Source organism: Columba livia, chromosome 6, assembly GCF_036013475.1.
Source record: "Columba livia isolate bColLiv1 breed racing homer chromosome 6, bColLiv1.pat.W.v2, whole genome shotgun sequence".
Lineage (NCBI taxonomy): Eukaryota > Metazoa > Chordata > Aves > Columbiformes > Columbidae > Columba > Columba livia.
The window spans coordinates 4,469,591-4,487,134 of NC_088607.1; the positions used below are offsets into that span (position 1 = coordinate 4,469,591).

Here is a 17,544-nt window from a genome sequence, read left to right on the forward strand (position 1 = left end):
AAATTCTTTAATGATAAAGAGTTTTATTCTTTACAATAACAAAATAGAAGTGAATTTTAGTACTGGGGAATGGATTTTAGTTGTGAGGATTTATGTGGCTTTGGATAGAAATTTGCCCTTTTTTTATATGGGGTGAACGCATTGCAAGCAAGGACAGGTGAAATCTTCCAAATCATCGTTCACCGGTGAGTGTCGGGGTACAATACCCTACAGTGGTATAATTCTTGGGCATAGAAACTTACTCAGTCTTTGATATGTCTGTGGAGAAAAATAAAAACCTCACTATGATTGGGCCTGGGGCAGCTGTTGGAATAAAGGCGTCTTGTACTTTGCCATGTACATAAATACCCTGATACATGTTCATCCCACCCAAGGAGGAATTCTAAGACGTGCTCCTAAAACACTTCTATACTTTGCCATAAGGGATGAAGCACAGTAGACGTAATCTCTCAGTAGACTTGGGGCTGATCTTAACCTGCACTCTTTGAGTCTCAGATATTAACAGCAGAATAATTAATCTAATCTGCTGTGTCTACTTAACTGTCTTCAAGAGGCCTTCAGAAAACAGTGTATCATGGGCCAGACAACTGAATTATGGAGCTTCTTTAAAATAGCTGGCACTATTCCTAATCACCTCTAAAGCAGTTGACTGCAAGTATTGTGGCTTTCAATATAACCTAGGAAAATATATGTGAACCTGTTATTTGATGAGTGAAGTTAAAGGAGTGTGTGAAGTCGGAGATCAATTACTTGCAGTAGCTGACTTAACTTTTAAGAGCTTTAACATCTGTCCCACTGAACTACCAACAATTTATTTTTAATGTTATTTTTAGACAATCAGAACTTTAAAAATCTACCTGTGACATGCTGAAATTGTGAGTATAATTAAAAATCTGTTTAATGGAAAGTGAGTTACGGAGATTTTACACAGTGGCTTTAGATATCATTGATACATAAGCTTGTTCCTCTAAAATAACAGCAGAAAGTAATTATTTGTTTCTGTAAAGCTACATTTTCACCTATCATTTGTTCAGTTAAGGCATTTCTTCAGTGAAATGTTGCCGTTGACACGGAATAAATTTAGTTGAATATTGATATACTGCTCTGACTGCACTTCTGCCCCATGTGTCTTCAACAGGCGAACCAGAATTTCGATACATTGCAGGAGCTCACGGGAATGAAGTGCTTGGCCGTGAGCTAATCCTGTTGCTAATGCAGTTCATGTGTCAGGAGTACCTGGCTGGGAACCCGCGCATTGTCCATCTAATTGAAGACACCAGAATCCACCTCCTGCCCTCAGTCAACCCGGACGGATATGACAAAGCTTATAAAGCGGTAATATCATTATGAGCATATCAAGGAATTATTTTAGTTGTATTAGATTAATGAAACATGCTCCTGTTGTCATTATTTTTTTTCAAAGGTCATATTTTGCAAGCCATGAATACAAACAAATTAAAAAATAAACACATCAAAGCAAACATAAGCTACTGAAACATTCAGAAAAAAAGCTGAAAGAAACAGTATTTGATGTGACATTGGCTATCGGGAAGATGTGTATGGAAAGGAAGGTCTCTAAAACTGCCAGAACAAACCATACTGAGGTGTACAGATCGATGGGAACACCATTATGGAAAATGGAAAATTCATGCAGTATGTTTCTTATGAGAAACCAAGCTAAGCACATGAAAATTTGCATTCTTCCGTAGCTGAAATTTAATAGTGTGTCTTTAAGGAGAGCACGATGTGTTGGGCATTGTAATAATTCAGTCTGAAAGAAGACAGACACCAGGAGGAAAATTACAGGGTCTGGTCACATGCACTGGAAAATCTTCCAGGTCAGTCTGTAGAAGACTAGAATACAAAAGCTGGACTTAAAGCCATGGAAAGGAATATATGGCATCCGTATTGCAACCCAGGGGAAATCCAGTCTTAAGTAGAAATATTGAAAATAAACCAGAACATTTTGGCTAAGCCCAAGTAATTTTTCATGGATTTTGCTTCATCTTATTCATGGTTTCATACAAAATGAAAAAAAAGCACCAGTTATTAGTTTCTGTTAATGAAAAAATTCAACCTTTCACTTTTCTGTGTAGAGTTATCTCTGACACAATCCCACTTTGCCGAGGGCTCACAGGTTGTCATGTTCTGCATTAAGTTTTTTCATTTTTTTTCCTTTTTTTTCAATCTAAGGGTTCAGAATTAGGGGGCTGGTCTTTAGGACGATGGACTCAGGACGGCATTGACATCAATAATAATTTTCCTGATTTAAACTCTTTGCTCTGGGAGTCCGAAGATCAGAAGAAAAGAAAAGTTCCGAACCATCACATCCCGATCCCTGACTGGTACCTGTCCGAAAACGCCACCGTGAGTAAGACCCCTAAGAAATTAGTACCTTGTAGATGAAGTTACATACCTGGTCTAAGCTTGTTAGTCAATGGAAATAGAAATTACTGTTCACCTCCATATTTTAGAGGCAGCCTTTGGGAAGGGAACTGCTTCCTGGAGGATCCTCCTTTCCCTGAGCTATTGCAATAACATGGGAGAACCTGATTTCCAGCTTTTAGGTGGCAACAGACAGAAAAAGTTAAGCCCGCCACAGAGCTTCACAGAGCCTGTGAATCGAGCTTCTCCCTAGTTTTGAGGCATAGATAGGCTCTCTGCAAACTCATTCAACATACAGATTTCTCCTGGGGTTTTCTAATTGCTCTTATTTGAAAGACATTGTTGCAGTAGGGCAAGGGGTAATGGTTTTAAACTAAAGGAGGGGACATTCAGACTATACATGAGGAAGAAATTTTCGACACTGAGGGTGGTGAGAGCCTGGCCCAGGTTGGCCAGAGAGGTGGTGGATGAACCATCCCTGGAGACATCCCAGGCCAGGCTGGACGGGGCTCTGAGCAACCTGAGCCGGTGAAGATGTCCCTGCTCATGGCAGGGGTGGCACTGGGGGAGCTGGGAAGGTCCCTTCAACCCAAACTGTTCTGTGATTCTATTATATTTTTATTTGAAATAACAAATGCTGAGGCATATGCAAAACCAATGCAGTGGCTTATGCTAAAGTCATTTATTGGATCGTAGTGCCAAAAATTTAGCTTATTTTTACATGGTCTTTTAAATATAATGGCAGCTATTTATAGTGGCTGAGATTCCCTCAGTTTGAGGGGAAGGCAGTTAATTGGGGCAGTTCTGTGGGCTTTACAAATTTCTGTGTTAGAAATCCCATCTTTCAGAAACCCATTTCAGCAGGGGCAGCGCTGTCAGGCTCTGACATCTTTATCAGTTGCTGCTCTTGGCCTCGCTGTTCAAAGAGGTTCCTGTTGCATAAATTACAAGCTTTAAGGTTTTGTTAGTTTTTATGGGCTGTCGGTGACCTCCAAAGAAGGGCACTGCTGAATTTAAAGAAGCCCTTCTCCTTGGCCACATCTTTTATGCCAGCTGCTCACTCCATGCTAAGAAACTCAGGAGGACTCCGTAAACAGCAGGACTTTTGCATCTGGTCTACCTTTGAAACAAAATTATCAGGTTTCACAGGTCACAATAAAGCTGCTGTTTCTTTTTCTCCCAGGTGGCAGTCGAGACACGGGCAATAATAGCCTGGATGGAAAAAATCCCTTTTGTGCTGGGCGGCAATTTGCAGGGAGGAGAGCTGGTGGTGGCGTACCCCTACGATATGGTGCGGTCGATGTGGAAAACCCAGGATTACACACCTACCCCAGATGACCATGTCTTTCGCTGGCTTGCGTATTCCTACGCGTCCACGCACCGCTTGATGACAGATGCAAGGAGGAGAGCGTGTCACACAGAGGATTTCCAGAAAGAGGATGGCACCGTTAATGGAGCCTCCTGGCATACCGTGGCTGGAAGTAAGCGCCTGTAGAAGCTGTAATTAGCATTACTTTGATAATTGGCCAAGAGGGCCAACTGTGTTTTGGGGTGCGTCAAGCACAGCGTTGCCAGCCGGGCAGGAGGGGGATTGTCTTGCTCTGCTCTGGTGCGACCTCACCTGCAGCACTGTGTGCAGGTCTGGGGACACAGGATAAAAAGGATATAAAGCTACTGGAGAGTGTCCAGAAGAGGCTACGAAGTTGATGAAGGGTTTGGAGGGGAAGCTGTATGAGAGTGACTTGAAGTCACTGGGTTTGTTCAGCCTGGAGGAGGCTGAGGGGAGACCTCCTGGTGGCTCCAGCTTCCTCACAAGGGGAGCAGGATGGGCAGGGCTGAGCTCTTCTCTTTAGTGACCAATGACAGAACCCAAGGGAATGGCAGGAAGATGGAGGTTTAAGTTGGACATGAGGAAAAGGTTCTTCACCCAGAGGGTGCTGGACACTGAAACAGGCTCCCCAGGGAGGTGTCATGGCCCCAAGCCTGACAGTGTTCACAAAACAACTAGACAACACCCTCAGACACATGTGAATTTTGGGATTGCCCTGTGCAGGGCCAGGAGTTGAACTCGATGATCCTGGTGGTTCCCTCTACACTCAGGACATTCTATGATTCTATGAAATATGCTGATGCCATCACTGCCTCGTGTCCATTGCAGTGGGCAATGGTAGTGAAATGTGGACTGAGAGGAATGTTTCCACTTCTGAAGGTCTGCTTGTTGCATTTCATCAGAGGATTGAAGGAGACTGTGTCACTGGCCGTTTCCTTTACCACTGAGGTTTCCAAAAGTGCCCGTACAATACATTAGTTTTATAGATTCTGTACATTCAAGATGATTTCTCAGGAGAAAACCAACCCACTCCAAACCCACTATCGGGGGGCGCTTGTCATCCTTTGCCCATTCAGTGGATGCCGACAGAAAATTACTGCCAAATATCAAAAGTAACCAGTGTCAGAAGCAGTGACTCCCACACTGGTCAGGAAGCCCAGGGAGACACCCTGGTGGCCCTTGGATAAGAAAATGATGATTTCAGCCTCCTACTCTCTGAACTCAATCACAGATCAGCCCCTACTCACACTTACTTTGAGTTGTAAAAACATGCCATGAAAAGCTGCTACTTGCCTGCTACCATCCTATTAAAAAACCTCAACACGCTTACACTTAAACTTTGCACAGGCTCCATAGGCATTTCTACTGCCAGAATAAATTACAGATTGCATCGTTCACCACATGCCCAAACCTGTTGCCCAGTCAAGGAGCATGAAAGGGAGACCAGGTCCTGTAGTGTAGAGAAAACATCAATTTCCAGGAAAGTCCAATTAAAAGCACATTTTTAACTGCAGTAGGCGCAGTTATCTCCATGGCTGTACATTTCGAGCAGACTTGGAACAGGAACTCTGCTGATTCATCACAATTCTGCTCAAAATCTTTGGTTTTTTATAAGTAAATCGGTTAGACAGTGTACTCTCTGAAATTTAGGAATGAGCTGTGCATCTGCCTTCACTTGAATGGCCATAGGAACAACTGCAGCAGTAATGGCAAACAGATGCAGACCACGTTTTTATTGGAATTGGCTCTTGTTTGTAACTTGCAGGTAGCTTCACTGCATAAACATTTCTAAATTTTGGACACAACTTTTATCCTTTTACATTGGCATGTGTGAAGTTAATGCTGGCCAGTCTTTAAAGGCTAGAGCCAAGAATTAACTTTTCAAGTATTTCTTCAGGAGGTTCAAAAGTGCTGGGTGAATTCAGAGGGAAAGACTGGACTGCTTAGATCACAAGGCCAGTGCCTGACAATACATTTCTAAACATTTCTGCAAATTCTAAAAAAAAAAAAACAAAAACAAAAACAAACCACTGAATGCTAATTTGATGGCTTAATTATCTAATTTATTAGTTTAGTTTTCCTAAGTGCTGTGAGAAACATGATTATGAATTGATCCAGAAAAGATTATATTGGCCATGTCACTAACAGCCGTCACGCCAATTTACATTAAGTAACGATGTACAATATAGATGCTGAATAGTATCTTGATTTCTTAGTAACAATTGCATATTGGAATTGGTTCAGCAGATTTGTTTTATTGCTTTATGATGTTTCTCATTATACTTTACATCCTGTTCTCCTCCATTATAATCAGACTTCCAAAATCATCTTTGAGAAAAATGCTAGAATATTGAGTTTACTTTCAATCCTTTATACCTTGCACTCCAGACTAAACTTCAAAATATGTGTTTCCATTTGGAAACCTTGCGGCTGTCCAAATATGATTCTAGATTTGGAGACAGATTTCCCTTGTGTTTTTTCACTCTGTAACTATACAGATGTAGCTGACTCCACTTTTTCTCTTTATTTACCTTTTAGATAATCATGTAACACTCGCTTCTCCTAACCCCCTGCTTGCCTAATGTCTGACCTGAAGGTGACATACCAATTGCAGAAAGCTGCCCCCCTGTCCTTTGGTGTGGGTGACATCTCCTTGCTGTGCCACAACTTGAAGCTGCCCATCCACTCGCTCCTCAGCCACCTGCTTGTGGTCATGCACATAAACTTTTCACTGCTTACACTATGGGAAAATTTGTAAGGGATTTTTCTGATTGCTTTTCTACACCACAGAGTCCCCAGAGAAGTTTGTGCACCACAGATATCTTGCACAGATATCAAACATCTCTGCATGCCTTTGAAACCCAGCCAAACTGTTGCCTGAACATATTCGGGACCACAAAGCGTGCGAGTTCTTCAGCAATGTCACATATAATATTTCTATGCTGGGTGAACTGCACAAAGGCAAAGCACAAATTAATATAATTTTACTTCTCTTTTTTTCAAGGCTGGATTTGTGTGTTTCAGATGCTACATGGAGAGTTGCTTTTGGCAATGTGAAACCATTTTCTTAAATATATATATTAAATCTGAGCAATTACTATGTATTGCAAAACATTTCACAACAGATGAATCAGGATGCAATACAGTATATGAGGGGAAAATAATTGTGACTGTTTCTTAAATGAAAGGGAAGCATGTTCATGCAGCGTAGCATATGCCACTGTCTGATATTTGGGCTTTCCCCGTCAGAAAAGTGGAAAGATTAACATCTGTATTATATAATCATCCTGTTCTGCATCCAGAAGGCACTGAGGGCTCGTTAAATACTTGACTACTGCTCTGTGGTAATTGGATGAGACTAGATGGTTTTTTTAACTGTTTTCAGCCAGAAGTGCTCGGTGAATGCATTTCCTGCTAATCTGTGCCATTTAAAATATAATAATAAACGATCATTAATAAATGCTCTCTGTAACGTGGACTTATACTGCAGCTCCTCAGTGGTCAGAGGCACTAAGGTTAGTGGGTTTGGATCAGGACACATTTCTAATGGAAATCTCTATTTCAGAGCAGCGGTGCAGATTCCAGTGCTCTGCAAAGCCATAATAGGGAAAACCCAGAATAGATCCTTTCATTCCTTACAAGCTAACAGACACCATATATAACTTAAAGGAATTTTACTACCTTGATTTTTCTGGCTTTTCAATCATTTAGATTACTTACATGGGAAAACATTTAGACTGAGAAACTATTTCAGCAGCTACTCGGATAAGTCGTACATAGCAGTCACCGTGTGCGCATTACTCTGCATCCTGACATTTAAGGTTCAGTTCACTTAATGGTCCCACATCCATGGAAGGCAACTTAGACCATCCCATTTCTACCCAGGGCAAGCAGAAGTGAGAGCTGCTCCATGGGCATGTACCCAGGATTAGTGAAGCTCAGTACTTTCTTAAAATCCTTTCATAACATCTTCCTGGTGTGCCCCTATCTTCTCCATCAATACCATAGAACCTTTATCTGGAATGAGCTTAAGTTTTTGTTTGTTTGTTTGTTTAGTTTGTTGGTTAGGTTGTGTTTTGTTGTGTGTGTTTGGCCTTTTTTTTTCTTTATGATTTACAGGGGTTTTTGACCATAATGTACAAACTTTTAATGCGAGAGAAACATTCATGGGTTATATTTCTCCATTTAATTTTGTTGACCCAAAAAGGAGAGAAACACAAAGTGAGGGTGGATTTTATTTGGTGTACATGAGATATGCCGTGAATTATTTTGCTGAGCTTTATAAAACCTATGGTCCCTGTTTCTCATTGTCCATTTACAGGAGTTTATGGCCACCTGCCATAGCTGCCTTCAGACATATTTAGATGTTTACTCCAGGAAAGCCTGATATGAGAAACAGATTATACGTTAAACCAGGAGCTAATAGTATCTATATCTAGAGACAGTCTTCACTTCTTTGCAGACACGCAGACCTGTAGATTATGTGGCAGGGTACCCTGGTGAGAAAGATTTTCTGCTAAATCTCTATTTCCTTTAAGTTTTGTGGTGGCAGAACAATGCTGCTCTTTGCAGCAAAGAATTAGGGATGTGCTGTGTCCGTCTGTTGTGTTTTCTGTTTTGAATGTGTTGATGGGATGCTGTCTTTAGGAAGTGGGGTTTTTTTGTTAAATGTACAGCTCTGATGTTACTTTGATGCTTTGTTACAGGATACATGGCATTTGTAAATAACTTTTGCCCTGCCAGATCTGCATGCTAAACCAGCTAGAAAAATATCCAGTTTGTGTTTAAATAAGTTCCATTGCTTTGCATAATATAAACAGATCTGATCAATGCATTGAAAGAGAGTATAAAAGTGTTTCTTTTTTACCTCCTATTGACAGGTATAAATGACTTCAGTTATCTGCACACAAACTGCTTTGAGCTATCCATCTATGTTGGCTGCGACAAGTATCCCCACGAGAGTGAGCTGCCTGAGGAATGGGAAAACAACCGCGAGTCCCTGATCGTTTTTATGGAACAGGTATTCGACAGAAGAACAACTGCTGAATAAATTGATGGCTCCTTTCAGATTGAAAGCGAGCTTCATGTTTCTGATCTTTTTCTTGCATGGCTAATTAAGTGATTATTGGTATTTGTGATAGAAACCTTACTGTAAGCAATACTGGTGTATCACTTCAGCCAGACTGTTTTAACTTAGGAGGAAGACAAAATAAAGAAGCTTGCTGAAATTTGCCGTGAGTGCAGAGCTTGTTAGAAATGACCGATTGCCAGAAAACAAAAACAAACCAAAACCAAACACACACAAAACCAAGCAAACAAACTAAAACAAAACCAACAAAAAGCAATGCAAACCAAAACAAACAACCCCACAAAAAAAGCAAACAAAGAACCCCAAACAAACTAACAAAACCCGTTATGTCTACCGGTTTATCTGCTTTTTATCTATCTTTTGAATTTGATGCCTCAGGAATCCTAACAGTAAGGTGGTTCAGAAGTAGCAAATGCCTGGAAGGCTGATACTGTGATAATAATGATATTTCTAAATCATATGAACCATAAAGTAGGAATAGAATGCATTTAATTCATGTATGAGATTAATGATTTGTTGTATCTTCCTAATGATAGCACTGTTCATTGCTGTGCAATATTTAGTTTTTTGCTTATTCTCTCAACAGGTACATCGAGGCATCAAAGGCATAGTAAGAGATGTGCATGGAAAAGGAATCCCAAATGCTGTTATTTCAGTAGAAGGTGTTAACCATGACATTCGCACAGGTAAAAAAAAATAATAAAATAGCGGTGCAAATGAACAGATTAATGGTTTAATAACAAAATAAAGAACTTCAACAGATAGTGCAGAATCCAAGGAGCACATTGCAGGAGGAGTGGGTCACTTCTTTCCATGGTGCAGCTGCGTAGACAAGAACAGAACTATGACTTTCTTCTCTGCTCCTCTTCCTCTTCTTCCCACGTCTTTTAAAGTAGTTAGCAAACAGCCTTTTGTCTGCGCCAAATCAATAGCCTGAGACTTATTGCTCCTTTTCTCATGTAAGGGTAATGCAAATCTAACCCAGAAGAATTATGGCTCTGAAAGACAAGGGTGTAGGTGATGCCGGGTGGGTGCAAAGAGAGTTTCTCTGGCTGATAACAGTTGTAGGACTGTGAATGTGTTGGAGATGTGATTTGGAGCTGTGACCAGAGGAGGAACAGCTGTTGTGGGGAAAGGGAGAGTTTCACAACCTGGAGTCTCCTGCAAAACATCACGGCTTTATAAAAGATTATTTCATAGGGCTCAGTAGAGACACTGCTTTTATGGGTGAGTTTCAGCCCAGAGAATTACTTTTCAATATGTATAGTTTAAAAAAAAATAATGCACAAATGGCTGTTTGCCTTGTTAGCACAGTCTTGGTCTATACCCAGACACATATTTATACTTGGAGCAAACTCCAGGCCTGTTTAATAGCCTAGAAAGCAGTTATGGCACTAAATAAAGAACTGCTTTAAATAGACACTAGCAACTACAAGATTAATAGTAATACCTAGAAATTGTTGTTGGCAGTTAGCAGACAGGATAGTGTTCAGTGGCCATTGTGTTTGTGTATGTATGTACTGTGATTTAAGACACACAGTTGTCTTAAATGGAGAAACAAGAGGGTGTAGCAAGGAGAGGAGAACGTGGAAAGAAATAGTAAAACAAGACGTCAGCAGGAGTCTTCAGTGATTGCATTCAGTGCTGTTTGCAATAGGTTAACAAGGTGTCTGTTGCATGTTTACAGAAAAGTAGCATCGTGATGAATAACCAGACAAACCATAGTGCTGTGTACTCTAGGTTTGATCTAATATTAGTAACAGCAATTGTATGTATTTTTTACATCCTGGCTGACATTCTGGGTCATTCATTAGCTGTCACTTTCACTTGCTTTGCCACTAAGGTATGATATGTCACGCTTTGACATGTAAACTGATTTGAGGCTATGGAATGTCATAGAGCTTTAGATAAGAGACTTAGGAATCTTTAACATTTGCTAAAGTAGATTATCTGAGCCAAATATGAATCTTGGAATATCAAACTTAGTTTTTATTTTATTTCAGTGCTACTGTGTGTCTGTTGTAAAAGAAAATATTGAATGACAGATATTTAATTAGGTAATAAAGATTCTGCCTTAAATATTTTAAAATAGTACCACTGGGAAATGATAGGAGGAATTAAAGTAGTCAGGTGGTTTTCCTTGTCTTGGAAGCCTCGGCAGTCTTGAAAGACTGCCATAAACTGTAAGTTGTATTACTCTGTCAACAGAATTAATATATTGCTCTGGTTAAGGTCGAGAAAATGCAATAAGTGATTGATCTCTAGCTCTCAGTATGCTGGATTGCCACCTGAAAGAAAACTTAACAGTTTAAAGGCAGCAACCACGCACACGGGAGCCCTGGTGACATGGTAATAGTGGTGTAGGAACCCAGAATCCACCCTGTAATGCTTAGGGAAACTTTAGCTATTTCCATCCAGACTCAGAGCTGAGATTCTGTGGCTCGAGGCCATCTGCAATTGTCAGTAAAAATAAAACTTCTTATTTCATTCTTTTAAATTCTATTCACGATGAGACATTTAAGCTGACACTCTGTTTGGGAATCACTTTGTAGGTGGGAACGTTAAAGTTCTATCTCATTTTATATTATGCAGATAACAATGTATCTCTCATTAGTCTTTGAAACTGGAGAACTGATTTTGGATCCCAAAAGCTAAAATGACATGTATAACTCCAGAGAAAGAAGGCAAATTGTCAGCAGTCTTCTTTCATTTATACCTTTTAAAGTGAAAAATGTATCCCCTTAAACCTCTGAGTTGCCTTGATATAAAAATATACCTGGCAAGAGAAGAATTACGACCTCTATCTCTATTTATATAAGTTTTGTTTAAAGTGAGCTAAGCTGTAAGGTATCTACTGTTTCTTTGATACATTAATGTGGTCAACTACCCTGTATAGCCAGACAAATGTTGTCTCTAAATGTCCTCTAATAAAATTTACTTGTTTGAGAAAATTTCTCTGCTTCTTCCCATGGCCAAAAATGTGCATGGAAAACAATTTGTTTTTCACTTTCTCTTGAATGTACAAAATACCTTATGGGAAGAGAGGGTTGCTGACATAATATTAATGAGCTAATTGAACTCATTGATTCTGAGAGAGCTTTATGGAAAATTATTCCATTTTCTCTTGATGCAGATGTAACTATTGATTGGGTCTGAGTGATTACATGTTGTTCTGGTTATGTGGCCTGTGCCCTATGAGATAACCTTTGGAAAAGAGTTCATCATTTCGATGTACAAGTGCACCTGGACACCTTTTTTCTTTATGGTGCAAAGGCAATTTTGTGAGTCACTTCCTCTAATTGCACATTTTGGAAATCTCAAAGCAAATCTTGATGAAGAAATGTAAAGTGTCACAGCCAGTGTTTAAAGACAAATGTACTTTCTTTTGTGATTTTTTGCAATAAAGCATAAATAATTTAATTTCACACAAAGTTCAGAGAAGGTTTTATGAATATTTTGGTAAGTTTCATATGATTTCAGTATACATGATGTAACCAAGCCAAAATATTTTGAAGTAGCATTTAGTAATATTTAATAACATTAGCCAAAGCTAAGCATAATTCTGGTATTATAACTCTCCAGACTAATTTCTGGCTGCCTGTTCAGTAGAGAAAAGTTACGTTTTAGTTGCACTATCGCTAGCTTTTCTGGAGAGTTTTTTGTAGGTAACAGTGTATTGGGGTAGATTTTTATAATGTATTTCAGTTAGTAAAATCTGGTCCATTTAAGTGTAAATGTGTAAAAAAGGTGAAGCTAAAAAGAGTGTCTCTCTTAATTGAAGTGTTTATGGTGTCATCTGACACATTTAATTTATAATAATGCTGTCTTTGTATTTTTATGCATTGTTATTTTATCTAAGCAGACATGGCAATTCTCTTCCAGACTCAACAGGAGGAGATAGATGTAGCCAGTCTCCAGCCTTCTCTCACTGGAGCCTATTCTTTTAGCAAACATATTACTTATTAAATTTATTTGTATTTTTAATTGTGTTTCTTTTGCCATCTGCTCTGAAATTTTTTACCTACTGCATTTAATCTGATTTTTAAAAAACAAAACAAAAACCAAACAACACACAACCTTTTAGTCCGGTATTAAATTCTGGGCAATGACAGCTGGCAGAAATACTAATGTCTACTTGTAAATGGAAAGGAGGTAAAGTGCATCCTGCTAACAGCTTAATACCCAGCTTTGCAATAATTTCTCTGTGGTGTGTGAATGTGTAGGGTTTTTTCTAGTCTTGTGCGGGGTTGTATGAACCGTCTGTTAAATGTGTCAGAAAAATGTGGGTCAGTTTTGAACTCCAGGGGCTAAATAAAGCCGGGCTCTGAGCAGGGATGCGTTCACAGCCACCCATGGGGTGATCTGTAGCCTTTTGCCAGCCCTGTAGTATCACCAGAGCATTTATAGCTAAAAACGAGCCCTTAGGGATAAATTCAAGAAACTTGGACAGCTTTTTGTTTCAGCTTTTGGTTAAGGTGCCAAGGGATCAAATAGTAATGGAGAACTGAATAAAGAGCTTCTCAGAGACCCCTTTCTAAATATGTCTGAGTCCTGAGAAACAGAAAATCTGGACCTTGATCATCACCGCAGCTGGGGTTAAAGTGGCTGAAAGAAAAACCTGAGCAAGCTGGTAATGCAAAAATTAATTTGGTTGAGCATGCTTCTTGTACACAAGTTCACACTCATGTACTGAGATTGCAATATGAGGTTATAGTTGGGTATCACTATTTTTCTAATGCCTACTGTTTGCAAATGTATTCACTATTTCACCAAGCCCTGAATTAAAAGAATATTTCTCTAGTTAGTCTGATCTTTCCCTGAATGTACTATTTTCATCTAAATCATCTTTAGTTTTTGCAACACACTGCACTTCAGGCAACTCAAGACTAGTGATAGTAAGGTTGTCGGTTCTTGTCAGTGTTAAAAAAACAACCCCTCTTCATACAAGAGTTGCTGCATTTCTATTTATATACAGAATTACATATTTGAATATGCACTTTCATCCCACTGGGTTTTCCCAGGATAGAATGCAAAACTTATATTAGATATTAGTGTTTCACCTTTTCAGTTCACAGCTAAGCATACTTGCTAGTTACAATAATATTTAGAAGTCTGAAACAATCCTTATGTTTGTATGGGTAACATGAGGTCATATATGGGGGAAAAAAAAGAAGGAAACAAAAAGTCCTGCTTCAGTGAGGTGTTAAAATACGTCTTGCTTTACACATGAGTAGTTTAGTTGAATATGGGAGTGGAGCTCTGTTCATGCATTTCAAGGTAAGCAAGTGGTTAAATACCTGGATGAATTACAGTTTGGAGGAAAATTAGTATAATAAAACTCAATGTAAGATTTTATGAAAGGGGATATTTACTTACATCTTTAAGTGAACTGACATTATGCATTCACATGTTTGTATACTAAATAGCACCAAGACACACATGTCCAGGTGGTCTGGCCAGGATCATAGTGTGATGTGGGTACTTCTCTGGGTCTTCTCTTTATTGGCAATGACAAATTAGTTTGGGGAAGGTCTTTTATACCCTTCAAGAATCACCAGCTATTACAAGGTGGCTCTTTGCTTCAGGATCTTTGTGACTTAAACTGACAGAAATCTTAGGTCAAATTGAAGCCTGTTGTCATTTCCTTCATCATTTGGATAATCTATTTTAGGTTTGTTTTCCTGTAGGGTTGGCAGGAAGAGGGGTATGTGTAACTTGGTGCTCGGTGCTGGTAAGACCCCACCTCGAATCCTGTGTTCAGTTTTGGTCCCCTCACTATAGGAAAGCCCTTGAGGTGCTGAAGCAAGTTCAGAGAAGGGAACGGAGCTAGTAAAGGGTCTGGAGCCACAAGTGTGATGGAGCGGCTGAGGGACCTGGGGGGGTTCAGCTGGAGAACAGGAGCTGAGGGGAGACCTTCTGATCTCTGAACTGCCTGAAAGGAGCTTGGAGCCAGGGGGGGTGTTGGTGTCTTCTCCCATTTAGCAAATGACAGGATGAGAGGAAATGGCCTCAAGTTGCGTCAGGGGAGGTTTAGATTGGATAGCAGGAAACATTTCTTCATGGAAAGGGTTGTGAAGCACTGGAACAGGCTGCCCAGGGCAGTGGTGGAGTCACCATCCCTGGAGGGGTTTAAAATATGTGTAGATGAGGCTCATAGGGAGATGGTTTAGTGCTAGATTTAGGTTATGGTTGAACTTGATGATCTTAAGGGTCTCTTCCAGCCAGAATGATTGTATGATTCTATGTGTGATAGGGGACAACCTCACTGACACACTCCTGGTGTGAGGATGCAGGGTTGCTGCCTGCGGTGCCATCTAATCCACATGCAGGCATTTCTGTATCCTTCCTCACCTTCCTCACACCTTCCTCAAGGGGAAAGGGCCACTGTCCTGAAAACCATCTCTTTTCCTACCAGGAGCCGATGGGGATTACTGGCGCCTTCTCAACCCGGGGGAATACGTGGTGGGTGTGAAGGCGGAGGGCTACACCAGTGCCACCAAGACCTGTGAAGTCGGCTACGACATGGGAGCGACCCAGTGCGACTTCACCATCTCCAAAACCAACCTGGCGAGGATCAAGGAGATCATGAGGAAGTTTGGGAAGCAACCGATCAGCCTGTCCATGCGGCGGCTCAGGCAGAGGGCCCGGCAGTGGCGGCAGCGGCGATAGGTCCCGGTGTCCATGAGCTTCTATCAGCCTGGCCGTAGTTGTAGTGAGAGTTACATAGCCCATCTCTTCATACGTATTTCTCTGCACAAGGCCTTTCTGTTAGCGGAGCTGGACAAATAGTGGGGTTTTTCAGTTTGGCAAAAAGTCGGAAAAAAAATGAAAGTGTAACCAAAATCAGCCCTGGGTTGGGTGGACAGTCAGGAAGAATGCAGAAGGATGTCTTGAGTGAACCTGGAAGGAAGTTTTTTGCTTGTTGAGTTATTTAATCCTTTGTAAAACTGTTTTCTTTAAAAATAGAAGAAAAAAAAAAGATACTTATAAAGGAAAAGTGTCATTTTGCATGAAAAACTGAAAAATGTTGTTTCTAAAGTATAAAATTGGTATATTTTTACAATTCAAAAGCAGTTGTGATGCTCTTTACATTTTAGTCTCATATGGGAGGAAAGCTGAGAGCGGACAACTTCTGCTGAATATCTTTAAAATTTGTGTCAGAATTTCAGTCCCCCTTTCCATGATAATCCACCTTTTGCCAACCACCATAATATTTGGGGAAAAAACCTGAAGCGAATAACCCACCTGTGCTTTCCTGCTTGGGTTGTTCATACTTAAGGGTATCTTGTGATTCTTGAGTTTAATGCCAGGAGTGATTTCTCCTCTGGCTTTTTAAGGCTGTGTTTTTACTCCATGAACTAAACCTAACAAGAAGTGCATGGGACAAAGACCACTGTGGTGTGGCAGCCTCTCTCTAACCCGGGAAAAAGACTTGAAGCGAAGCTTTTCTTGCGGATACAGCTGGTTGTATCACGTTTATATTAATAAGGGGAGAGGTTTGGTCACTGGTATGTCCGTAGTTCAAAAAATCCACCTATATATATATATGTATTTTTTTTTAATTTTGACCTGCCTAAAAGTGCCTTTTGTGCTCATGCACACCTTGCGCCACTGTCTTCCATGACGTGCAATGGATTTTGTGTTCTCTGCACGGTCTGCTCATCTTGCCACTGCAGCTGCCACTGCTTTTCTGGCCTTACGACTCTATGGGGGAAGGATTTGTGCTTTATTATTGGCTTTTCAGCAACAAAAATGTACAGCAGGATAGGAATGAGGTTCAGGAAAGATGCAGATCAGGTCTGGGAAAGAATGAACTAAACAAACACTGGACAAAGTATCAGCTGGTGAAAAACAACTTTGCTCCATTAGCTTCAATGTTATGACCGTAGTTATACCAAACGAAGGGCCAGCTGTATGATTTTAGACAGTCAAAAGTCTGTGGCTAAATAAACATCTCTTAATATGCTTGGTAGAAAGACTGCGGCATACACTTCCAAATGCAGTTCTGTTTAAAACATTTTAATTGCTATTACAGTTTTTGTCTATTTGATATGGTTCTTGGAAAAGACATTCACCAAAGTATCATTCAAGACTGAGAAAAAATAAAGTGCAAGTAGAAAACTTACTGTTAGAATACCACATGCCATCTGTGTGAAAAGTTTTTTCTTGTCAACAAATCTTATAAACACATAAAGGCAAAAGATTGCAGAATTAAGAGTCATGAACCTTGCTTAATAAGTAGTCTTATTCTTAAATTTCTTAGACAATTCCAGCCCATGCTTGTTCTGCAGATATCATTAAATAATAGCAATGTATTTGGCAGCAAGGGCTCAAAGAACATAGAAGAATGTGTACATAATTTTCTATAACTGAAATTATGGAACTCAAGCTCCCAGACAGCATTTGTTAAATTAAGTAATAGAGGTAAACAAATAATCCAGTCATTACATTAGCATTTGGAATTATATTTTACTTATTTCACTCTGTTTACCACCCTTACAACGTTCTATATGCTACATATTTTTGTATAGCAAATATAACAGCAACTTGTCAAGAAGTGTTTTTGGCAGCTGAGAAGGGATTAACGGTGTCTGTGTTCAAGTAGCAATGTGAAATAATTTTGGAATATGAAATAATGACAGCAGACATCTTGTTAGCAGTTTAATTTGGCTTGTTCATTGACATATGTAGATTTTGTTACCACCACAACAGATCAGGGCCATACATGATTTTTTTGTGT

The 17,544-nt window shown here is 39.9% G+C and overlaps 1 protein-coding gene across 1 annotated transcript in view; it reads left to right on the forward strand.

Moving 5' to 3' along the window:
* Nucleotides 1–16,943, forward strand: part of CPXM2 (carboxypeptidase X, M14 family member 2) — a 75,252-nt gene extending 58,309 nt beyond the window's left edge. Inside the window, exons 8-13 of the mRNA XM_065066773.1 lie at nt 1,139–1,335; nt 2,194–2,367; nt 3,569–3,866; nt 8,596–8,735; nt 9,391–9,490; nt 15,220–16,943. Coding sequence (XP_064922845.1) covers nt 1,139–1,335; nt 2,194–2,367; nt 3,569–3,866; nt 8,596–8,735; nt 9,391–9,490; nt 15,220–15,473 — 1,163 coding nt within the window. The 3' untranslated portion in view covers nt 15,474–16,943. The remainder of the gene's footprint in view (nt 1–1,138; nt 1,336–2,193; nt 2,368–3,568; nt 3,867–8,595; nt 8,736–9,390; nt 9,491–15,219) is intronic.
* Nucleotides 16,944–17,544: the final 601 nt, after the last annotated feature.